Raw genomic sequence first — 22244 nt, forward strand, 5'->3', positions numbered from 1 at the left:
CTTTGTTGTTAATAATAAATACAATTTAAATAAATGTTGGAAATTATAAAACACGCAGGCTAATTAATCGTTATCACACAAATGTTGACAGTCCCATAGATGCATATGGTCAATTAAATTGTGAAATAACTTAAGAAATCATTCTAACTTAATCCAATTGCAATTAATTATTATTATTATTATTATTATTATTATTATTATTATTATTATTGTATAATCCCAAAACTCCCCAAATTGAATTGTTTATTTCATAACGTCGTCTTTATTTATTTAATACTGACTGAATATAAGAAGATTATAACATGTTGTTGGTGTCAATCTGTTTTGAGTTTGATGTGACTTTTATCCTCAAACTGAACAAATAACATCTACATCATTCACACACACAAACATAATGTCTTTTCCTTGATTGCTACTTTGCTTCTTATGAACGCAAATGTTTGCACTTTTGGCCCATCGGAGCCTCCGTAGATGCGGAAGTAGCATTTCACTATCAGGGCCCCGGCGTGACATTCACCGGGTTGTCTGAGTCGGGGGTTGTATAAAGAAGGAGGAATACGACCACACTTTGCTCGACCAAGTTGTCGTCAGCATGAGAGTATTAAAAGCGGGGTTGTGTTTGGCAAAATCCCATCTTTTGGCGCCAGGAAGCGTCACTCTTAAAAAGGTAACATTGGGTAACTGTCTGCTGTTGAACTGATTTGACATCAAGACTCCCCATACTCTATTGCATTTCACAATCGGTAAACAGACAGTCGGCGGTTGATTATTGATCTTCCTGCTGTTTCGTCTCTACAGGTGCTCATCAACAGCTGTCGAACATGCTCCTCTGGTTTCTTTCCCAACGAGAGGATCCGCAACATCGGTATCTCAGCTCACATCGACTCAGGAAAGACCACCCTGACCGAGCGTGTCCTCTATTACACCGGCAAAATAGCACATATTCACGAGGTGAGCGCCCCGGGACGGGCCATGCTTGCTGTCAGGAGAGGTTTACAGGTGCACAGTTTATCATTCATGGACTGTTTTCCCCCTCTGCGGTGTGTAGGTGAAGGGAAAGGACGGTGTAGGAGCCACTATGGACTCTATGGAGCTGGAGAGACAGAGAGGCATCACCATCCAGTCCGCTGCTACATACACCGTGTGGAAGAATCACAACATAAACATCATTGACACACCAGGTATTAAAAGTTGTATGTGATTTGGTTCTCCTGAGGACAAGAGTTTGCTGATTATGACCTCCTGTTTGTTGTCATTTGGTTACATATACAAATAGGTAATATTAGAGGACTTTTCTTAACAGGCTAATCCAATGGTTGAGTTTTGGTCTTCATTAAAGTTTGGGAACAGTTAAAAAAAATGTGTGGTCAAAATCGGAGCCACAGAGGCTGAGATACCTTCGATCATGTATGGGTCAAAAAGCACTGGAACAGACATTACCCATGATGCAACTTGATCGTGTCTTTTTATTAACCCTATCTGCCTGCTAAATATCCTTCAACCAAACCCCCAGTTTGTAATGCAGGCTCTCTGTTACAAATGTCTATTCTTAAATCCTAAGGCAAGACAACATTGATGATCAATGGGGTTCATTTCTCAGACTTTGACAATCATGTGTCCTTTTAAGGCCCACACCATCTCAGGTGATATTGTGCTTTAGAGATGCAAATCATGTAACATTTCATGTCGGATGCAAGAAAGAAAAGTTGAATCATGTTGTGTCTGACTGGTGTTTTTTTTGTTCAGGAAATTTGAAAGACAAAAAACATTACTCAAATGCAATAATGGATTTAAATGGTGGTTTATGTCATTATTTAATCTGGACTGCAGCCTCTAGCCACAGTGTCAGCGAGGGTCAGCCCTGCTGAAGTGTCCAAAATGATGAATCTTTACCAGCTCCAGGACTATAACTCACAAGTCTTTTCCATGTCATAAGTCTTTTTTTTCCTTCTCTAACCATCACTGTCCACATTGTCGCTCCAGGTCACGTGGACTTTACCATCGAAGTGGAGCGAGCACTGCGGGTGCTGGACGGAGCCGTGCTGGTCCTGTGTGCGGTGGGGGGGGTCCAGTGTCAGACCATGACGGTAAACAGACAGATGAAGCGCTACAACGTCCCCTTCCTCACCTTCATCAACAAGCTGGACCGCATGGGCGCCAACCCCAGCCGAGCCCTGCAACAGATGAGGTAAGTTACACACTCGCAGTAAATACACGCATACATACCAGAGTGCTCCTGATCAGGTACACATAGAACCATCACAATATATTTACCTGATACCTCACATAGATGATATTTATGTATTAAAACAATATGTTCTAATAAGTAGTTATGTGCGTATGTATGCCAGACCAATGGATGCTTTATCATTACTATTTAATTAATTCAGCAGGCAGTCAGAGGTTGTTATGAAGTTACAAAAAAAACGGGAAAACCAGCTAAAACATGACAATCATGATATAACAATAGAAATCCCAGATCAGAGCACAATACAGATTGAAATCAATAAATCTCCCAGCTCTATTTGCGTGATAGTTAGTTTAAATGTAACTTCTACATCCATCCAGGTAATAGTAAATAAACCAAACATTGACGTGGATGCAACGAAAATTAGAAGTTAGACTCGCTGAAGCTGTATTTTTATGCTGCACACAGTAACCAGCTGAAGCTCCGTGCCTCTCTTTTTAGCTCTCATGAAATCATCATTCCACAAACAATGTTGTCATCGGCTGTGGTTTTCCTTCCTGTGTTTCTCATCTAACTTCAGAACGTTTCTTTGCCTTCCTCAGAACCAAGCTGAATCACAACGCGGCCTTCGTGAGCATCCCCATCGGCCTGGAGGGGAACATACGCGGCATCATCGACCTGGTCGAAGAGCGCACCATGTATTTCGAAGGACCTTTTGGGTGAGGGATTGCCGTTGTGGTAGCTTGAACATGAACAGATCTGTTTCTGTTATAGAGTAGTTTAGCAGCAAGAATCACCACATATGAGACTGATTGACGCCAGCTTGGCTTCAGTAGAATTATAAGACCTACAGGCAGTAAGGATAAAAAAATCATTCAAATCAGCATCTGTCAGGTTACAGAGGTTCATTTCTACCCCTGTGTCACAATTTCTGAGATTCTGTTCCTGAACAATATGATTCAAACAGTTTACTCCTCCCTGCAGTCAAAATATCCGCTACGATGAGATCCCGGCAGATTTCCGCGCTGAGGCTGCGGACCGGAGGCAGGAGCTGGTGGAGTGTGTGGCTAACGCTGATGAAGCCTTGGGAGAGATGTTCTTAGAGGAAAAGATTCCAACCAATGACGACCTGAAGGTGTGTGTCTTTAAAAGAGAGAGAGAGAGAGAGAACATGTGTGAAATCTGAGTGTTTTCAGAAAATTATAACAAGGCCTTCAATGTTTCTGATAAAGGGCCAATGTTTTTGTTTTAATGAAAACGGAACCGTATTTATCTCTCTCTGTAAAAGCAGTAGTAGCTCACTTTGTGTCAAACTATGACTCATAGTTTTAAAATAACTTTCACAATCATTTCTTGACATTACAAGTAGATGAGACTAAAGACTCTACAGCCATGCGTGAGCTAAACTAATGTCAGCATGCAAACATGCTAACCCCTGTCCCAATAGTTACATTATCGACTTATCATACGACATGACGTTGGCCATTTTTGCCGACCTAGATATTGCCCGTTGTCTTTACATGCGTGTTTGTTTACATAAGAATGACGCCAACATGATGTCAGAATAAACAGCAGGGTTTTTCCTTTCCCATGTAAGACTTTGAATATAAATAAGGCATCTTTGGTGTGTGTGTGTGTGTGTGTGTGTGTGTGTGTGTGTGTGTGTGTGTGTGTGTGTGTGTGTGTGTGTGTGTGTGTGTGTGTGTGTGTGTGTGTGTGTGTGTGTAATTATTAAAAACACTCTTTCAGGCTGCAATCCGCAGGGCGACAGTGCAGCGTCTCTTCACACCGGTGTTGGTGGGCACAGCGTTGAAGAACAAGGGAGTCCAGCCTCTACTGGACGCTGTCCTGGATTACTTGCCAAACCCCACTGAAGTCAAAAACTATGCTACCCTCAATGACGAGTGAGTACAGACCAGGTTCTATTCATAGTATCCTTCCTGAGGATGTTTGTGCACTAACGTCAGTGGGTTTTTCACTTATTAGAGCTGTCAGCGAAACATCAAAGATTCAGATGGACGCAACAAGAGACTCTACAAACCCGTATGTTGGTCTGGCCTTCAAACTGGAGGTAAAATAGCACTCTTTATCTGTATTTTTGCAATTGTGCATAAGAGGAATGTCTTAATCCGTCATGCTGTGTTGTTTCCTGTGGTGTTTTCTCACTATCAGGCGGGGAGGTTTGGCCAGCTGACGTATGTGCGAGTGTACCAGGGCTGTCTGAAGAAGGGAGAGTACATCTACAACACACGCACGAGCAAGAAAGTCAGAGTTCAGAGGCTTGTGCGTCTCCACGCTGACCAGATGGAGGTAAGACCAAGTCAACGTCAGCAGCATGTCGGAGGTCACAGTTTTCCATTTGTGGTTTGCTGTTTAAACAGCATGACTGGTCAAAATGGATAGGTTCCTCTTTTGACACCAGTCAATTGTGTAGATAACAACCACATCCCCTCTGACATCAGACTATTTCCATCTTTCTCACATCAAAACAAGACATGAAACTGTTTACTGTTCAGTCCTATATGTCAGTATATAATAAGACCTTTCAATCGGTCCTGGAAATTAACATCTTGTCCTCTTGTTTCCTATCATTTTCTTTCCATCTGTGCTGTTTTCAGGATGTGGATGAGGTTTATGCAGGAGACATTTGTGCTCTGTTTGGGATTGACTGTGCCAGCGGAGACACTTTTACATCCAGGACCAGCGCTAACCTCTCCATGGTGTGTAACTTCTTAGAAAGCATTCCTCTTTTCCTTCTTTAAGGAATGAGGAGAATATTGTGCTCATTTGTTATCATTCTGTCCCACAGGAGTCAATTCACGTCCCAGAGCCTGTCATTTCCATGTCAATGAAGCCAGCCAACAAGGTAAATGAATACTTTAATTTACCCATACATACTGTCTCCACAGTCTAAATCACATCTATTAACTCTGCTGTCTTGTCATCCTGCTTCTGACCAGAATGACCTGGATAAATTCTCCAAAGGTATCAACCGTTTCACCAGGGAAGACCCAACTTTTAGAGTGCATTTTGACACCGAGAGCAAAGAAACCATCATCTCGGGAATGGGAGAGCTGCATCTTGAAATCTACTCACAGGTACCAGAGAATGTCCTGCATGTTTGATACAAGATGACCTGCAGTAAATTAGACACCTTCTGACATATTTTGTCACTTACTGGTGGTGCTTTTTATCATATTTTTTTCAATTTGTGGAGATTTTGAATTGTCGGATAACTAAAAAGTAACTAATAGATACATTTTGCAAAGATGGCTCTTCATTGTCTCTCTATGGATATGAAAAATGTCTGTAGATGACTAAATGATAAGAGACATTGCTGCACCACAAACTAAATGCTACTGAGCTTCAGTGTTTTTGGTGTAAGAGCTACAGACTTTAGGAAATCATCTCTATCCTTGAGCTGTGTCTCTGTTGGTTTATTCTTGTTTTGGTTCGTTGTTTCAGAGGATGGAGAGGGAATACAACTGTCCCTGTGTGATGGGAAAGCCCAAAGTAGCTTTCAGAGAGTCGATCACCAGCCCCGTACAGTAAGTGGTGTGTGTGTGTGTGTGTGTGTGTGTGTGTGTGTGTGTGTGTGTGTGTGTGTGTGTGTGTGTGTGTGTGTGTGTGTGTGTGTGTGTGTGTGTGTGTGTGTGTGTGTGTGTGTGTGTGTGTGTGTGTGTGTGTGTGTGTGTGTCTGACTCACACACTATTGTATAAACAGTTTATTTTGACTAAAATACAATACCAAAAGTACTCCAACGTAGCACAATGTAAAGATATCATCATTATATATGATGGCTTTTTACATGCAGTATTTATGGTTCAATATTTGAATACAGAATGGGAGCATCACAATGTTGTTTTGGTTGTTATAGCAGTGTGATGGATGTCAGAAGTTTAGTTTGTGTTTGGAGGTTTTTCACAATCATGGCAGTGTGGCAGCTGTTCCATCTGCAGCACTTTAACTCCCTCTGGAGGAGACCAGGTGAACAGCAGCTTCCAGTGAACGATTTCCTGCCCAAATAACAGATTGTCAGATCAACACAAATATATATATCAATTATTAAAACCTCACTAACTGCATCTTTAGCATGAGAGTAAATGTTATTCTCAACTAACTAGTGCCAGTTTACTGTCAGATGCCACTAAAGTACTGAAGTTATTAGCTGCTTTATCAACTTATTCTGATAAACAATTAATAATTGTAGTTATTTATGTTGCATATTAGTCTGAACAAGAAGTTTTAAGTTGTGTAAGCCTTAGTTATTTTATAGATTAATAAATACATCTAAAGATGTGGGGAGGGGGGGGTTGATGATGAAAATAAATGTTGATTTTATCATTTACGTATATTAAAACGTTTTTTTATAATAAGTGGTTACCTGGGACACCATCTCATGCAGCAGTGTGTGACAGTCAAATTTCAGCTGTTCACTCTCAGTCGCCTGCAGCAAACAAAGGACAAATACAGCTAAATGAGAGAAAACGTGTGACTGTATTACAGTTAATAAATTGGGCAGATTCTTATATTTTTATTATCTCTCTACTCATCAAACTAAGATTAATAATCAGACCCAACGACCGATAAAACAAACATACCAGCTGCGTGATGTTGGCTACCTGAGCCATGTTGTACAGAGTGTTTTCAGTGGATTCATTCAGCATGACGAAGCTGGAGGCCACGATGCCGAGGTGCCAGAGAGGCTTGTTGTCAGGTTCAATGTGACCGTAGCTGTCTGTTGGTCAGAGCGTCAGGAAGTTGGTTTGTATGTATGAGTGGAGCTTGTTTACGCCACATACAGACTTGTCATGTAAACATAAACTGTGTGAGCTCATAATGAACAGGATATTACTCCATCAGGGTTTACAAGGTCAGCGTAGGAACACGCAGAAAACATGAATACTAAATGTTGAAATCCTCAAAATGCCGCAGTTTGAAACGGCAGATGTTGTGCAATATGTGAGTTTGTGTGTCAATTCCGAGGGAATAGTACGCAGAGTTTCTTTTCTTGTACATACCAGGTAGATTTTGTGCCGACAGCAGGCTCTGGTTCATTTTGTACTTTAGGAACAAGGCCTCCTCCTGAGCTTTAGTGTTGATTTTAAGGAGCTCCTCACACAAGGCCTGGACCTGAGGCGAGCGCTGCTGTTCTCTCGGAAACAAAACCTCTGCAGAGCATTTCTCTGTAGTCTTTGTTTTTTTTAAAGGGGACGGTGGATTATAAAGAAGCAAAAAGAGAAAAAACAGGGTTGGTAAAGTGGAGGAGAGTATACCGAGCAAAGGCGTAGTCCAAGCAAGTGAGTCAAGGTTGCACCACACTGCCTCCTCTCATCTGCTGTTTAGTTAAATCTTGTCAAACCTGCCCACCGTAAAGCCAGAGATTATTTACTTTACTAAGTACTGCTTAAAATATCTTTCCATCAGCACATTGTGAATACAATGCCATCAAATCTTGAAATGTTGACGGTAAATGCGAGTTAGACACAGATTGTATTTCCCTGTTTGAGAAATGAATTTTGATTTTTTTTCACAGACAAACCAAATTTAAGTAAACCTGGCAGAGCAGGGTGGTCAAAGGTCTTCAATGATTCAGGAACAGAATTTGTTAGTTATTTCATGTTTGCTCTATTTTGGGTACTTTTTATTTACTTGACATTTAATACTGAAGGCACATTTGTAAAAACTACCCAATATGTTAATAATTTCACTCTAGACTGAAGGACTCATGCCTGTATTTAACCCATGTGTAAATCTCACTGTGTGATTATATAATGCTATCTTACATTGCTGATGATCTCCTGCACTGAGATCTCCAGCTGATACTTCCTTCCAGAGTCTGCCACATCCTAAAAGAGAAGTCACAAATAACCAGAGTTTATAGACGTTAGAAAGTCACTGTAAAGTAAACTACAACCGTTTCAGTTCAGCTGACCTCTGCGTTTCCACTGTGGACATTGTGCAGTCCAAACAGCCTGAATGGCGAGCCGTAGCGGGTGTTGAGGTAGTGTTGGACCACTTTGGCTGCCCTCCGAGCTGGGTAGTGATTGGGGTTCAGCTCTCCAGTCGCCATCACATCCTCTTCAGCCTCCTCTTCCACTGGTACTTCCTGCAGTCATTCCGGAGAAAAAGAAAGTAGAGTGAGAGAGGGAATCATGAAAAGACTTCAAAGTGAAGCTGCTATAATGAGCAAGGATGGACCTCTAACCCCTGAAGGACTTTAACCCTCAGGTGTCAGCAGGGTGGAGCTTTCTCTCTCGGGTCGGTTTGTGTCCACAGTAGGAAAGATTCAGACACAAGGAGAATGTCCATTGAGGGGAGAAGGAAAGCAAAGAAGTAGAAGTCTAAGAAAAAGTACAGGGGTAAGAGGTGAAGAGCTGAAAACTTAATTAAATAAAAGGAGTCTTGCCTGTAACTGAAATGCTGCAACTCCCTGCCTGGTACTTTGGCAGGTGGAAACCTATCTGCCCGCAGCTCCTCATGCAAGTGGAAAGATCACTTCCCACTTCCTCTTACACCAGAAGTGAGGAAGGACTGCCCCCTTTTTAAAGAGACAGAGCTCTTTTCTGATGTTTCCTTCCTATTGAATCGACTTTAAATAACAGGCAATGTAAGCAAATGTGGATCAGTCAGATTTGATGCTGCAGCAAGCGGCACTGTCCCTCTCACTCACTCCCACTTTCTCTTACACATCTGTGGCCTTCCCCATGTCCTGTGCACAAGCATGAACGCCTCCTGTTGCTGATTGGCCAGAATGTTCCGAGCCACTTAGTTTGTTTAGCTAGACATATTCGCTGAATTAGACATTTAATTCAAATCATTATGTGAGCAAGATGCATGTATTACTTACATTTTTTTATCTAAGAATTGTTTGTGTATACAGTACGTACTTGGTGTTTGTTTTGATCAAAATTGTAATTATGCAAAAGAAGAAATTTGGATTTTATCGAAAGGTTTTTGTTTGCAGTTATCGTTCTAATTTATGTATTTTTGTTACTGACCAATGATGTTTTTACTGTAATGTGATTTGTGCATCTGGTTTGGCGGGAACTTAAAAATGTTCATAATATCACTTCAGTGCCAACAGCGACACAGCCTCATCCATTACCAATAGAAATGTACAGAGAGGCTTAAACAGAGTGGACTCTGGTTGACAGATGGTTCCACTGTGTCACGCTGCTGGATATTTTGTCCCATTTTTTCTGCAGGTTTGACTTCACTCACAAGAAGCAAAGCGGCGGCTCTGGGCAGTACGGTAAAGTTATCGGAGTCCTTGAGCCTCTTGAGCCAGAGCATCACACCAAGCTGGAGTTTGAAGACCAGACTGTTGGAACCAACATCCCGAAGCAGTTTGTACCAGCTGTTGAAAAGGTTAGTCTTCCTAACTTTAATGTTGTCACAGTGAGCTTAGAAATAATAGGATTTACATGAACACTAAGTTAAAACAAGCACTCGATTTGTCTGTCAATGCTTGTTTATTCCCATCATGCCCCAGGGCTTCAGGGAGGCCTGTGAGAAGGGGCCCCTGAGCGGGCACAAGATCTCAGGAGTCCGGTTCCTCCTGGAAGATGGAGCGAATCACATGGTGGACTCCAACGAGATCTCCTTCATCCGTGCAGGAGAGGGCGCTCTAAAACAAGGTGAGGGTTGCGTTAGATTTGACCTCCTGTTTCATTCTGTTGTCGGCACACGTTAACGCTGCTTTCCATACGCTCCCCTTAGCGATGGAAAAAGCCAACACGATCATCCTGGAGCCAATCATGTCTGTGGAAATCGTTGCACCGCAGGAGTTCCAGGGGACGGTCATTGCTGGTGTAAACCGGCGGCATGGTGTCATCACAGGACAGGACGGAGCTGAGGGATACTTCACTCTGTACGCTGATGTGAGTCCAGCGTTTAATTATTCACATACCGCATGTATCTGCAGTCTTACTGCAATTATCTCGTCATCCTTCACATCACTAATTTTAGCTCGTTTCTCCCAACAGGTTCCACTAAACGATATGTTTGGTTACGCCACAGAACTACGCTCTTGTACTGAAGTAAGTTCAACCTCTATATGTTTAGTCCATTATTGTCCAGATCAGGTGGTCTAATAAAAAGAAATGCTAGGTAAACTCCTGTATAATTACACTAACCCTGTTAACAATCACATTTCATTTCCTTAATAGAGACCTAGTACTTTGTGATGGATAAATATTGTATTTGCATATCTACCTTGGATGATTAATTCTAGCTTCTGTTACAGGGGATATTGATTGTAAATTAAAGTAATGAAAATCCAGGAATTTGCCATAAGACATTATAATTTTAAAGACTAACATCCTCTATCTATTGTTTATTCAGGGAAAAGGGGAGTACACCATGGATTTCAGCAGATACCAGCCCTGCCTGCCAGCCTCGCAAGAGGAACTCATCCACAAATACTTGGAGGCAACAGGACAGCTGCCCGCAAAGAAGAACAAGTGGAAGAGCTGAACACTGTCAGATATACCCAAAATGTATACTGCTGGACTCTGACCACCGTCCCTCATCTTCACACACATTTCTGCCCATCATCATCATCCGTGACATGACAATAAGGCGTGTCCTTTGTGGAGCCATGAAAAACATGTTTTGTAGTTTGAGCAATTTTTCTCCCTAATGTCTGACCCCTCTGGAAAACCTATTTATTACTTTGATTTTAGCAGCATTTGATCTTGTTAAAGAGGAAAGCTCAGTGATTTGACTTGAGCTTGTAATGGCTTTTGTACTATGTACAGAATGGTCATGATGTAATAATGACTGCAACAAAGATTTAAAGTGTAGGTCTGTGCAGATAATTTATGTCTCAGCAACAAACACCCGATTCTTCTTGTTCAGCAGCATTCTGTGTGGTAGTTTGTGAATATTTCACATCAACAATGCAATTGATCAGCTACAAAACACCAGGAAAAAAAGACGATTACGACCCAAAGTCACCTGTCCAAAGATCTCGGTTGCCTCCAACACCTCTGGAACGCTGTTGGGATGAGCCGTCATGTTCGCAGAGTCAGCTTCAGGCCTGATCGTCACACCGGGGCTCCCAGCTACCCCAGTTAGCACAGCCAGAACAACGATGATCCTCAGACTCATTATAGGAGGCTGCAAAAACACAGATGCTAGAGAAAAGGGAAAAAACACTTCTGTGAAAGAGCACAGGAATGGAAATGACCCTCCTATCAGTGTGGAGTTATGTAACCGAGAAGGTGGGAGCAGAAAGTGGAGGCTGTCCAGATCGTTCTGTCTTCCTGGCACAATCTGTTTATTTTGTTCCCCTCTTATCTAAACAAACTGCTCCACTCTATCTGGTTCTGTTCTTCGTTCGCTGTCATGCAACTCACTTAAGCTGTCGGCCGCTAAATGTTTCAACCGCCTAATGAGAAGACCTGATTAGTTTAGGAACAGTTATCTAATTAGAGTAGTTGTGATTACTATGTGAGCTTGATGGGTTGCAGCCTCGCCTGGTCCACAGTGTGCCAAAAAATAATGTAGCAGGACGTCACTGAGCCAAACTAAACATGTTCTGGCAATTTGGGGCAGTTAAGACGCAAAATCTACACAGTTTAAGATTCAAGATTAGAAAAGGAAAATTCTGAAAACATCCAGAAAAGTGGGCTGATCACAGGAAAACATTACCACCTCCTCAATATTGAAGTAGTTCTTATATTGTTCACAGATCATGGACCACAGACTGAGATAATAAGCAACCAAGGCTTATTCTGCTCTGCTGTATCTCAATATTAGGTTTTGTGTTTTGGTTGAAAATCTTGAATTACTTTTTTTTGATTGATTCATTTTGATGAAGATAAAAGAGGAGCAATCTTCCCCTTGAGATTCACTGTGTGGAATACTCCATTCCACAGTCTTATATATATTGAAGTCTATATATAGATTCTTGCTTTTCCTAATATAGATAAATTAGACAACTGCTTTTGCTGCCTGTTTTTGAATCGGCAAAATAGTTTCAACAGGGAGGAAGTCAATCAGGAACATTTTAATGACGCTTTTTAATGTGTTCTACAAAACAAAAAATTGACAAATGATCAACATCAAAACACAAACATACTGAACGGAAAGGCTTTTCATCATGACTGAGTCGCACTGTGTTGCAGTTAATGTAACTGAAATCAAATGAACACTACAGAACCTACATTACTCATAAGAATAATAATAGTGTGTACAATATTCTGTAATGAAGGTTGGACACACGTACTTTACTAGATAAACCTGTACAATCTATTGCAGTTAAATAAAACAGCTCCATCTTATATTAAGCATCTCCGACTCTCATCATCATCTCACTATCATCGACTCAGTTCTATTAGATTGTAAAGGTGCATATAATAAAGTGCCTACTGAGTGTGAATAGAAAACAGTTACTGGACTTCAACACTGTATTAAAAAGGTGAAAAACTACATTTAAGACACCGAGCACATCTCAGCCAACTTGCTCTTCTTCTTCACACGGGGCTCCTGATGGAAAGCTGCTGTTCTTTGACCGTCATGTCCACTTGTACGATCTGTCCTTGAGACTTGATCCTGCTGTCTTTTACATTCAGGGTTGTTATGTCCCAGCTGTGCCTCCCGGGGCAGATTATCAATAAGCTCGTAGAGGGTGAAGATGCTGAAGCAGATCTCATCGTAGGCTGTTTTGGTGCCGCACTCGAACAGGCAGGCGAAGGCCACAGCGGGCGGTGCACCGAGAGAGGGGGGCAGCTCCAGATAGGCGAGGTCAGAGTAGGCGCTGGGGCCCTCGTAGATCACCCAGGGGCCACGCCAACTGTCTGGATCACGGGGAAACAGGCTGAGGTACACACCCAGATCCCTGCGTCCAGTGGTCCATGTTGGGTGGGAGTATACCACCCAGGTGGGGGTGAGGAAATACGGATGATTGGGTGTCAAGGAGCTGGTGGGATCAGAGGTGGTGTGATTTGAGTCAGTCATGCAGGATGTCCAGTGTCTGGAGTGATGTTGAGGTTGGTCTAAGTGATTATCAAGAGAGTGACATAAATGTAACGGGGCAGGGAATCCCACAATGCTACCATGACACCCATTTCCAGGCTCCACCAGCCGCTGCACCAACTGCCCCTCCCGAAACACCGCTCCGTCATCCAGACTGAGGGCCTGCACCCTGTACCCCAGAGGGCTGCGCGCATTACAGTACAGCACGTTAGTCCCGTCCTCTTCGTCCACAGACACCATCTGACACTCCACGCTCTCCGGCACGGGCACCGCCTCCCCGAAACGCCAGGTTCGCCCGTGGGTGTCACTGTAAAAGCAGAAGGCGTGGGGAGTGGTCTGGCAGAGCTGTCCGAAGCACTCTTTGCACTCGATATGGTACGCGTAGGCAGGAACCAGCAGACGGCCGGACTTCAACTGGATGCCGTGACCCGGGCCGAGGGCGAAGGTAGCCCATTCTGCAGGGACAGAGGAGGAAGTGACTTATACGTAAAGGATATGTTCACATTTGATCAAGTCTTCAAACAAAACTATCCTTTAACAGGTTTAGTTATATCGTCTCATATATTAAATAGAAAATGTACCCTAAAGTACAAACAAATATGTGTAATGTGATTCTTACAATAGATTTCATGGTATAATATCGCTCCGTTTGGTTTTAATTTGCTAATTGAAAGTCTCTTCATTTCTAATCCAACAGCAGCGAGACAGAATTGTAGTATGATGTGTGACCCGTCAGTACAAAGCCACATCTACTTGTGACCACTCATCTCAGGTTGCCTTTCAGATTGTGTCATTCAAATAATTTTAGAGGCCTGAAGACATAAAAAACGATTCAGTATTTCACGAGTGAGAAGCAAAGATTTGAGAAAAGTCCAAAATACAAATCTACAGATTAAATAATCTTAATTTTGTGCAGCAGAATTTTGTTCTTTGTTTTTCTAACCTGACAATTCATGATGATAAGGGGGCATTTTCAGATTTATAGTATTCACCTAAATTAAACAAGAGAAAAAAAGGATCATAATTGATGCATCAGAACCAGAGAGGTGATCTTTTTTTAATTCCATGCAATCTTCTTCATTATCAAAGCCTAGTGCCCACATCACCCACAATGCAACGTGTCCATTTATAGTTCAGTCAGGAATGCAGGTGTGTTATAGTTGCAGCTAATGTAGCCTCTAGCTGCTAGCCTCAAGCAGAGATGAGGAGCAGGCTACAGAGGTCTGGTGAGCCCACTTCTTTCGAACTCTGATGCTGACTCAAATGACATCACTCGAGGAAGTCTACAAATATCACACAACCCCCTCAAGGGTTTACTCCCCAAGACCTGTAAAACCAAATAAGTTCCCTTTTAAATAGAAAGCTTTTTATGTGTTTACTAATCATTATAACACTAAGGAAGTCTGTTTCAGGTGGATTTTCCCTGTTTGTATCACTGACCTTTGATTGTATCTCCTATGACTCTCGTGGTTAGGTCGGTGACAGGACTCCAGGTGTCTCCGTCATCAGTGCTGCAGATGTAGCAGAGACGGGTCAGGTTCTTCCCCGTTGCCAGCTGATAGGACTCCGAGGTGTGGCCGAGGACAGCGATGAAGAACAAGAAGAGAGTGTTTGTGAATTCATCGTACACCGGGCACGGGTTCATGGACCGGTGGCCTGGCAGGAAGGCAGTGCCCAGGACACGCATGTCCTCCCACTGCAGCAAGGAAAGGAAGAAGGAGAGGAGATTAGAAATGACGAGTCTAAAAGATATGATCACACTACATTATATCTAAACAGGAGTAGCAGAATGCTATAGACGAACACAAAAGGAAAGATAGCATTCAAATTAAAGTGTCAGGTCACATTTTGTCACCAAGCTCATCATTTTCAAACTCACATAAAAATGTTATTTTATCACCATCATTGTTGTTATTATGGTTTTTATTCAATGTGTCTTTACTTGATCAATCTCAAGCACCAAGGAGTGACTTCATTGTTTACTTTTATGTCTTATTGTATCTGTATGATTAATGATGCTGTTTTTTCAGAAAATATAGAGAATTTAGTGTAGTTGCCATATACTGTAATGAACTTCCTCATTATCTGAGACTTTTCTAACCTGATTGTGTATTTACAGCGGGTAAAATAAGTATTGAACACGTCACCATTTTTCTCAGTAAATATGTTTCTAAAGGTGCTATTGACATGAAATGTTCACCAGATGTCGGTAGCAACCCAACTAATCCATGCATACAAAGAAAACCAAACAAAATTCAGAAATTAAGTTATGTGTAATAAAATGGAATGACAGGGGAAAAGTATTGAACATGCTTACTGAAATGTATTTAATGCTTCGTACAAAAGCCTTTGTTGGAAATGACAGCTTCAAGACGCCTCCTGTATGGAGAAACTAGTCACATGCATTGCTGAGGTGTGATTTTGGCCCATACTTCCACACAAACAGTCTTCAAATCTTGAAGGTTCCGTGGGCCTCTTCTATGAACTCTGATCTTTAGTTCTTTCCATAGATTTTCTATTGGATTCAAGTCAGGTGATTGGTTGGGCCATTCTAGCAGCTTTATTTTCTTTCTCTGAAACCAATTGAGAGTTTCCTTGGCTGTGTGTTTGGGATCACTGTCTTGCTGAAATGTCCACCCTCGTTTCATCTTCATCATCCTGGTAGATGGCAGCAGATTTTTATCAAGAATGTCCCGGTACATGTTTCCATTCATCCTTCAATTACATGAAATTTGCCAGTGCCGTATGCTGAAAAACAGCCCCACACCATGATGTTCCCACCGCCAAACTTCACTGTTGGTATGGTGTTTTTGGGGTGATGTGCAGTGCCATTTGACCTCCAAACATGGTGTGTATTATGGCATCCAAAGAGTTAAATTTTGGTCTCATCTGACCAGACTATATTCTCCCACTACTTCACAGGCTTGTCTAAATGTTGTGCAGCAAACTTTAAATGAGCTTCAACATGCTTTTTCTTCAGCAATGGAGTCTTGCGTGATGAGTGTGCATACAGGCCACGGCGGTTGAGTACATTACTTATTGTTTACTTTGAAACAATTGTACCTGCTAGTTCCAGGTCTTTCTGAAGCTCTCCACAAGTGGTCCTTGGCTCTTGGACAACTCTTCTGATAATTCTTTTCACTCCTCTGTCAGAAATATTGCGAGGAGTACCAGGTCGTGGCCGGTTTATGGTGAAATTACATTCTTTCCACTTCCGGATTATGGCCCCAACAGCGCTCACTGGAACATTCAGAAGTTTAGAAATCCTTCTGTAACCAATGTCATCACTATGTTTTGCAACAATAAGGTTGCGCCGGTCTTGAGAGAGCTCTTTGCTTTTACCCATCATGAGATGTTTCTTGTGTGACACCTTGGTAATGAGAGACCTTTTTACAGGCCATCAGTTGGGACTGAACCAGCTGATATTAATTTGCACTGACAAGGGGCAGGATTGCTTTCTAAGAACTGATAGATTTCCGCTGATGTCTTGGCTTTCCATGCCTTTTTGCACCTCCCTTTCTTCATGTGTTCAATACTTTTTCCCTGTGTCATTTGATTATATTACACATAACTTAATTTCTGAACTTTGTTTGGTTTTCTTTGTATGTATGGATTACTTGGGTTGTTACCGACATCTGGTAAAAATGTCATGTCAATAGCAACTTTAGAAATATATTTACTGAGAAAAATGGTGATGTGTTCAATACTTATTTTACCCACTGTATATACTTGCTTTCAAATCAGTAACTTGAATTTGGAGCTGTGCATTTTGAAGGAACAACTAATTTGACTCAAATAAACAAGTGCTTTTCCTTTTTGCTTCATTAAAATCAGCAGGACACTTCAAAGTCCAGAGCCAGTGACTCAACACTGACCTCCACATAGTTCCTGTAGAAAGTTCCTCTCCTCATGACCAGCAGGTGAGCCTGAGAGTCGGATGGGCTGAGTCTCTCCTCACAGAAGGCCAGGAAGGACCTGGAGCGAGACAGGAACAGCAGCGCTGGGACTCTGTACGTCACTCCGTTGGGCTCCTTGTGAAAAAGCACCGACCTCGCTGGGAAATAGGGCGACCTCATACTCTCCGGTGTGTGTGTATTTCAAGGTAACTCCAAATCTTCTGAGAAGGAGCTAAACAAAGATAAACAAACACAAACGTTTATTATGCAGCGGAAATGTGTAAAAGTAGATATGTAGGTATCAATCAAATTGTATCAATCAAATTGTTAAAAATTGTCAAATTGTTGTTTGTGTACTGTGGTGGAAAATTATTTTACCCGCTGTTGAGTCTTATTTAACTGAAATGAAGAATATCGTGAAACAGGATATTGTCTTTAAAGTATTTATTCTCTGGCCAGAGAAGAGGCACAGTTGTACAGAGTCACTCAGAGTCTGTAGAAGTGTGCACTACAGAAGTAAAATCACACAGAGTTATATACAAGAGGGATCAAGGGTGGGGGCCTGTGTACTGGAACATCCGGTTTCAGGCCGTGCAGCCATGGTAGTTAAAGTATGAGAGGTGCTTTATCTGTAACAACAGACACACAGATATATACGTTTTATCCTTAAGGCATAGGACATGTGAATATACAATAGGTACTTGTTATCCAACACAGAGAACAATAGGATATGTGTGCAGGCAGTCAGCTGCTGCATGGATCACAAGTCTCATGATGCAAGCATAGGATTGACTAAAATCAAAATACTCATAAGTATATAAAATTTCCATTAAACAAACAGCAAGATACATTTCAGCATGCACGCTAACACAAAGGATGAAGGTCTACTGAGTTCAGCGCAAAGGTACAAGCACTTAGGCATTTACACAATATACTAAGTAGAAATATATACTAAGTAGAAATTTACCATTACAGTACAGTATGTGTAACGGAGTTAAAAATTAACTTTATAATTTCTTATTTCCTATTTGTAATATTTTAATTTTCTTTATCATTTAACGATCCTGTTGAGTATGTGTGATTTTTTTCTTAATTAATTATTTTTATTTAGCGTTATTTTTATTAATGTTTCCTTTGGAAATGACATCTCATCTCTTCTGCACCTCCTAAGCTTCAGTAGCTCCGTCTTCTCCTCACAATGGTGTTTTACATTGCTGAGGGAGCAGAGGTGCAGAGAGAGAAAGAGACCAGAAGACAATTTATGTGTGTTATGTTGTCTTCTGCTGGGAGCAAATAAATGCTGAAAAACTATCTTTTGGGCCGTCTCCTTCCATGCCCTATTCACGTCCGTTACACATGCATGTATATACATTTATATACAGTAAATATAAGTTGCTATACATTTGATAATAATGGATTATATGTACATGTTATTGCGCAATTTGTATATTAAACTGTAGTATTTGGCATTTGTAAGCACAGTAGATGTTTTGGTATTGCACAGGGATTATTTTTATGTCTACTTTAACTTTAAGAGATGCTGCATCAGGATTTGGTAAAAAAAAATGTTTTAAATAAAATAAACTAGGAAGCCATTTGAGTCTTTGTCCGTTGTTCTCTGTGTGAATTCTCTTCACTGTCTCAATCATAACAGCAGTGTTAGTACTGGTGCAACATCACATTTAGTATGATTTCCTTTTCAGTACTGCTTTACACATGCAAGACTATTTAATACATTTTAACACAAGCACAATGTCCTACATATGAATCTAACTCTAAAATAGGTCACTTACCTTACTTCAGTCTTTATCACTTTATCGTTGTACAACTAAACCTGCTGACAAATTCACACTGCCTATCTTCAGCAACTTCACTATAACATATAACACATATCCAGCTGCTAAGTAAATCCTTCCTGTGAAATTGCATTATACACAGAAAGTGGAAGTAGCACCTAATGCACATGCATCATTAGCAGAAAACTGCAAATAACTACAGAGTACTGACATTCAAAGTGCACTGTGAAAACTGCTGCTTCTCTGAGGGTAATGCAGGATGTGTCAGCATTTGAATGTCAGGTGTGTGTGTGTGTGTGTGTGTGTGTGTGTGTGTGTGTGTGTGTGTGTATGTGTGTGTGTGTGTGTGTGTGTGTGTGTGTGTGTGTTAGTTTGTGGGGGTTTGAAAGCCATGGCCTCTTCTCTCTGTTCCCCATTCAGTGCAGCAGTATGGAAAGCTGTTCACTGACCCAGAAATGGACCACACTCATCAGATCTACATGCAGCTTTGGATGAATCAGCGAGAGCAGCCATTGTGGAAATGAACAATGATTTGTTGATCTGTCCCCTCTGTGTCCTGAATGCTTTTCATTTTCAGTAAAATGTGCAAGATATGTGTAGCCTACTTTACTGTTTAGAAGTATAAGCTCATGCATTTCTTCTCCCCCCACCAGCATCAACCCCCACTGATCAAATGTTTTGAATCAGAGTTGTAGGAAAGTAGATTAGTGTTTGGGCAAGGGTTGGTGTTAAAGGTCTGACATTCCTGGCCAAAAGGATATAATTTTAAGGCTGCCAAAGAAATCCACCTGGCACGCTGAATACAGGGCATAACAAACCCCGGAAAGGGATATGTGACGTCATCAGTGAGCGACCCGACTCCACATGGCAAACAGCAGAAGTTTTGACGGCACTTGCTAAGGTAGCGTAATGCTGCGGTCTTCACGTTATAAATGATGACTATTGTAACTGATTTACAATGAGCAGATTAACAGCGTCACATGTGTATTACCCGTCTTCTGAACAGGGAGTCACGTGTTAGCTTGTATGCTAACGGTTTAGTAAAGCTAGAGAGTCGGGACTGAACATATTAGCTTGACATTTAAAGACAAAAGGATAATGTTATCATTTAAGAAGCTGGCACCAGTGAATGTTGGTAACGATATCCTGAAAAAAATAAAGCGATTTTCTGTCGATTGAGTTATTGATTAAGTAATCATCCCGGCTCTAAATCTGTTTTTGTTGGCACTATTTTTGAGATACAGTTCAATACTGCTGCTGAGTCTCCGCCCCCCCCCCCCCCCTTTAGTAAAAAAAATGGTTTACAACGTTGCCATCAGCGGTGTGAAAGCAACAGTACAAACTAATGTATATCTCCTTGTTAACTTACACTTGGTAGGGTCAGCATGGCCAGGCGGTGGTCTGAGGGCCACTCCACGTCCATCCTGTGTGTCGGGGTGTCTTCAGGCCCCGAGGGGATCCTCGCTTCAGGCTCTGAGAGTGGAGAGGTCACGGTGTGGAGCCATGAGGGGACCATCATAGGCCGTCTCACTCTCCCTGGTGAAGAGGACAGCACCAGTGTTGTGTTCTCACCAGCGGCTCCGGGCCAGATGTATGTGTCACACGGAGACGCAGTGAGCGTACTGGACCCCCGGAACCTGAAGGGCCCAGTGGAGGAGTTTCAGGGTGCAGGGGAGGAGGAGATTAATGCTTTGGCTCTCAACGACATGGGTTCAGTCCTGGCAGTGGCTGATGACTCCGGGGCAGTTCGGGTACTGGAGCTTCCTGGGGGGAAAGTATGCAGGACTCTTCGGAGACACACAAACATCTGCTCCTCGGTGGCTTTTCGACCTCACAGACCAAATAACCTGGTGTCTGCTGGACTAGACATGCAGGTAAGTGAGAGGACCATTTGTACTGGCATCATGTACCAAGACTACTTTTAATTTCTTTCCTACAGCAGATTTCTTTCACATTTTTTCGTATCACTTTAGGTGATGCTGTGGGGTCTGCAGAAGACGCGGCCTCTTTGGACCCTCGACCTCCAGGATGTGGCCGAGGAAGAAGACAACCATCAGCAGCGTCCCGGTCAGCTCTTCAACCCACCGCTGGTCCACTGCGTGTCTGTGGCGAGTTGTGGGAACATTTTGGGTTGTGCAGCAGAGGACGGGCGGGTGCATCTGATGCGGATCGGCAGCGGCTCTAAACTGGACCAGCAGGGAGCCGTCAAGGCCCATAGTCAGGGGGCCTCACAAGCCCACTTTGTTAGTTTCCTTTCCCACCCTCACTGGCTCGTCACTGGGGGGAATGACGGCCAGGTCGCCCTGTGGGACCTCAGTAAGCACCCAGTGGTGACTCCGGAGGCAAAGGCCATAACTAGAGTGACGGCGGCCCCACGCAGGAAGTGTAAGAGCAAGGCAAAGAGGAAAGAGCAATGCCAGGATAAAGCAACGAAGGTTGAAACGGAGAAAGAGGAAGTGGAAGAGGAAGAGGAAGTGGCAGCAAGTGCAGAGGAGGTTACGGAGGAGAAGTCGGGGCCCAAACTGAGCATCAGTCATGGGGACAAGGTGAACTGGTTGTGCCCTGCTGTGCTGAAAGGAGAAGCCAGTGTGGTGGTTGCAGATCAGAGCTCCTGTCTGACGGTTTACCCTCTGTCTCCACTATAGATTCAGGTTCTGTCATCTTTGGTTCTCATGGTTGCAGTACAATGTTTTGACTGTTTTCTTTAGTTTACATTGAGTCTACACTCCTGTGTTTGATACTGTTAGAAGTTGCAGCATAATTTTTTCTTCTGGTCTACATGGTGATTTTGACATTAGGATCTTAATCTCCTTTAATTCTTACTTAAAAAAGTGGTCCAGAAAGCACTGAACAGTGGATGAAGATCTTCACAGAAGCAGACAAACATCTGTTTTGTATTAGTTTTTACAACATATTCAACAAACTGAAAGTGTAATTGTTTTCTGGGTCTTGTTTAATGACAGATTTACTGATATTGCTCATTTGGGTTTTTTGTGTGTGGTCCTATAAAAAGTTATCCTTTGAAATATATTTTGCAATATATGCATTTTTGTGGACTGTAAAAATTACCACATCATAGACAAAAGCAATCTGCATGTTTAACTGAGTTTGCGGTGCTCGTGCAGAGTAAAACACATCTCAATCCAAACCAGGTGCCAGACTACTAGGACAAAGCAGAAAGTCAACTGAAAGCTGTTTCCAGGATGTGACATTTCACACTTTTGGAAGAGACATTTTTAAAATGAGTCCAAAGTAGCACCTTGTGATCTGACAACAAGCTATAATGATGTAATGTACAATTAAGATTTGTTTTCCTGTGTTGATTAAATCCCATTTGCTGCTTATTAATCCTTACAGGATCTTCTAACATTTAAGAAAAT

The 22244-nt window shown here is 42.1% G+C and overlaps 4 protein-coding genes across 6 annotated transcripts; 2 read left to right on the forward strand and 2 right to left on the reverse strand.

The window, feature by feature from the left end:
* Positions 1-506: 506 nt before the first annotated feature.
* gfm1 (G elongation factor, mitochondrial 1) lies at positions 507-11514 on the forward strand. Its single transcript, XM_068711545.1, has 18 exons — positions 507-667; positions 799-951; positions 1049-1181; positions 1984-2188; positions 2791-2907; positions 3173-3323; positions 3938-4092; positions 4175-4259; positions 4361-4498; positions 4807-4908; positions 4998-5054; positions 5149-5286; positions 5654-5736; positions 9398-9560; positions 9685-9829; positions 9912-10072; positions 10178-10231; positions 10536-11514. Exons 1-18 carry the CDS (start codon positions 593-595, stop codon positions 10665-10667), a joined length of 2247 nt encoding a protein of 748 aa, XP_068567646.1. The 5' UTR covers positions 507-592; the 3' UTR covers positions 10668-11514.
* On the reverse strand, positions 5899-11385 carry lxn (latexin). 2 transcript variants are annotated; one of them, XM_068711583.1, is made up of 7 exons: positions 11151-11385; positions 8125-8298; positions 7976-8038; positions 7211-7382; positions 6791-6927; positions 6574-6636; positions 5899-6205 (listed from the first exon to the last, which is right to left on the reverse strand). In XM_068711583.1, exons 1-7 carry the CDS (start codon positions 11301-11303, stop codon positions 6089-6091), a joined length of 879 nt encoding a protein of 292 aa, XP_068567684.1. In that variant the 5' UTR covers positions 11304-11385; the 3' UTR covers positions 5899-6088. The 2 variants fall into 2 exon arrangements, with proteins under 2 accessions (XP_068567684.1, XP_068567674.1); XM_068711573.1 differs by lacking the exon at positions 11151-11385 and adding an exon at positions 8599-8706.
* Positions 11515-12216: 702 nt separating the features above from the next.
* Positions 12217-19014, reverse strand: neu4 (sialidase 4). Of its 2 annotated transcripts, XM_068711556.1 has the most exons (5): positions 18862-19014; positions 17609-17697; positions 17048-17300; positions 14613-14868; positions 12217-13627 (listed from the first exon to the last, which is right to left on the reverse strand). In XM_068711556.1, exons 3-5 carry the CDS (start codon positions 17246-17248, stop codon positions 12630-12632), a joined length of 1455 nt encoding a protein of 484 aa, XP_068567657.1. In that variant the 5' UTR covers positions 17249-17300; positions 17609-17697; positions 18862-19014; the 3' UTR covers positions 12217-12629. The 2 variants fall into 2 exon arrangements, with proteins under 2 accessions (XP_068567657.1, XP_068567666.1); XM_068711565.1 differs by lacking the exon at positions 17609-17697.
* Positions 19015-19707: 693 nt separating this feature from the next.
* Positions 19708-22208, forward strand: wdr53 (WD repeat domain 53). Its single transcript, XM_068711596.1, has 3 exons — positions 19708-19765; positions 20243-20738; positions 20838-22208. The coding sequence occupies exons 2-3, from the start codon at positions 20250-20252 to the stop codon at positions 21507-21509; spliced, it is 1161 nt and encodes a 386-aa protein (XP_068567697.1). The 5' UTR covers positions 19708-19765; positions 20243-20249; the 3' UTR covers positions 21510-22208.
* Positions 22209-22244: the final 36 nt, after the last annotated feature.

The sequence above is a fragment of the Cebidichthys violaceus genome, unplaced genomic scaffold, assembly GCF_023349555.1.
Source record: "Cebidichthys violaceus isolate CVI_PGR_0920_01 unplaced genomic scaffold, fCebVio1.0.p SCAF_1, whole genome shotgun sequence".
NCBI lineage: Eukaryota > Metazoa > Chordata > Actinopteri > Perciformes > Stichaeidae > Cebidichthys > Cebidichthys violaceus.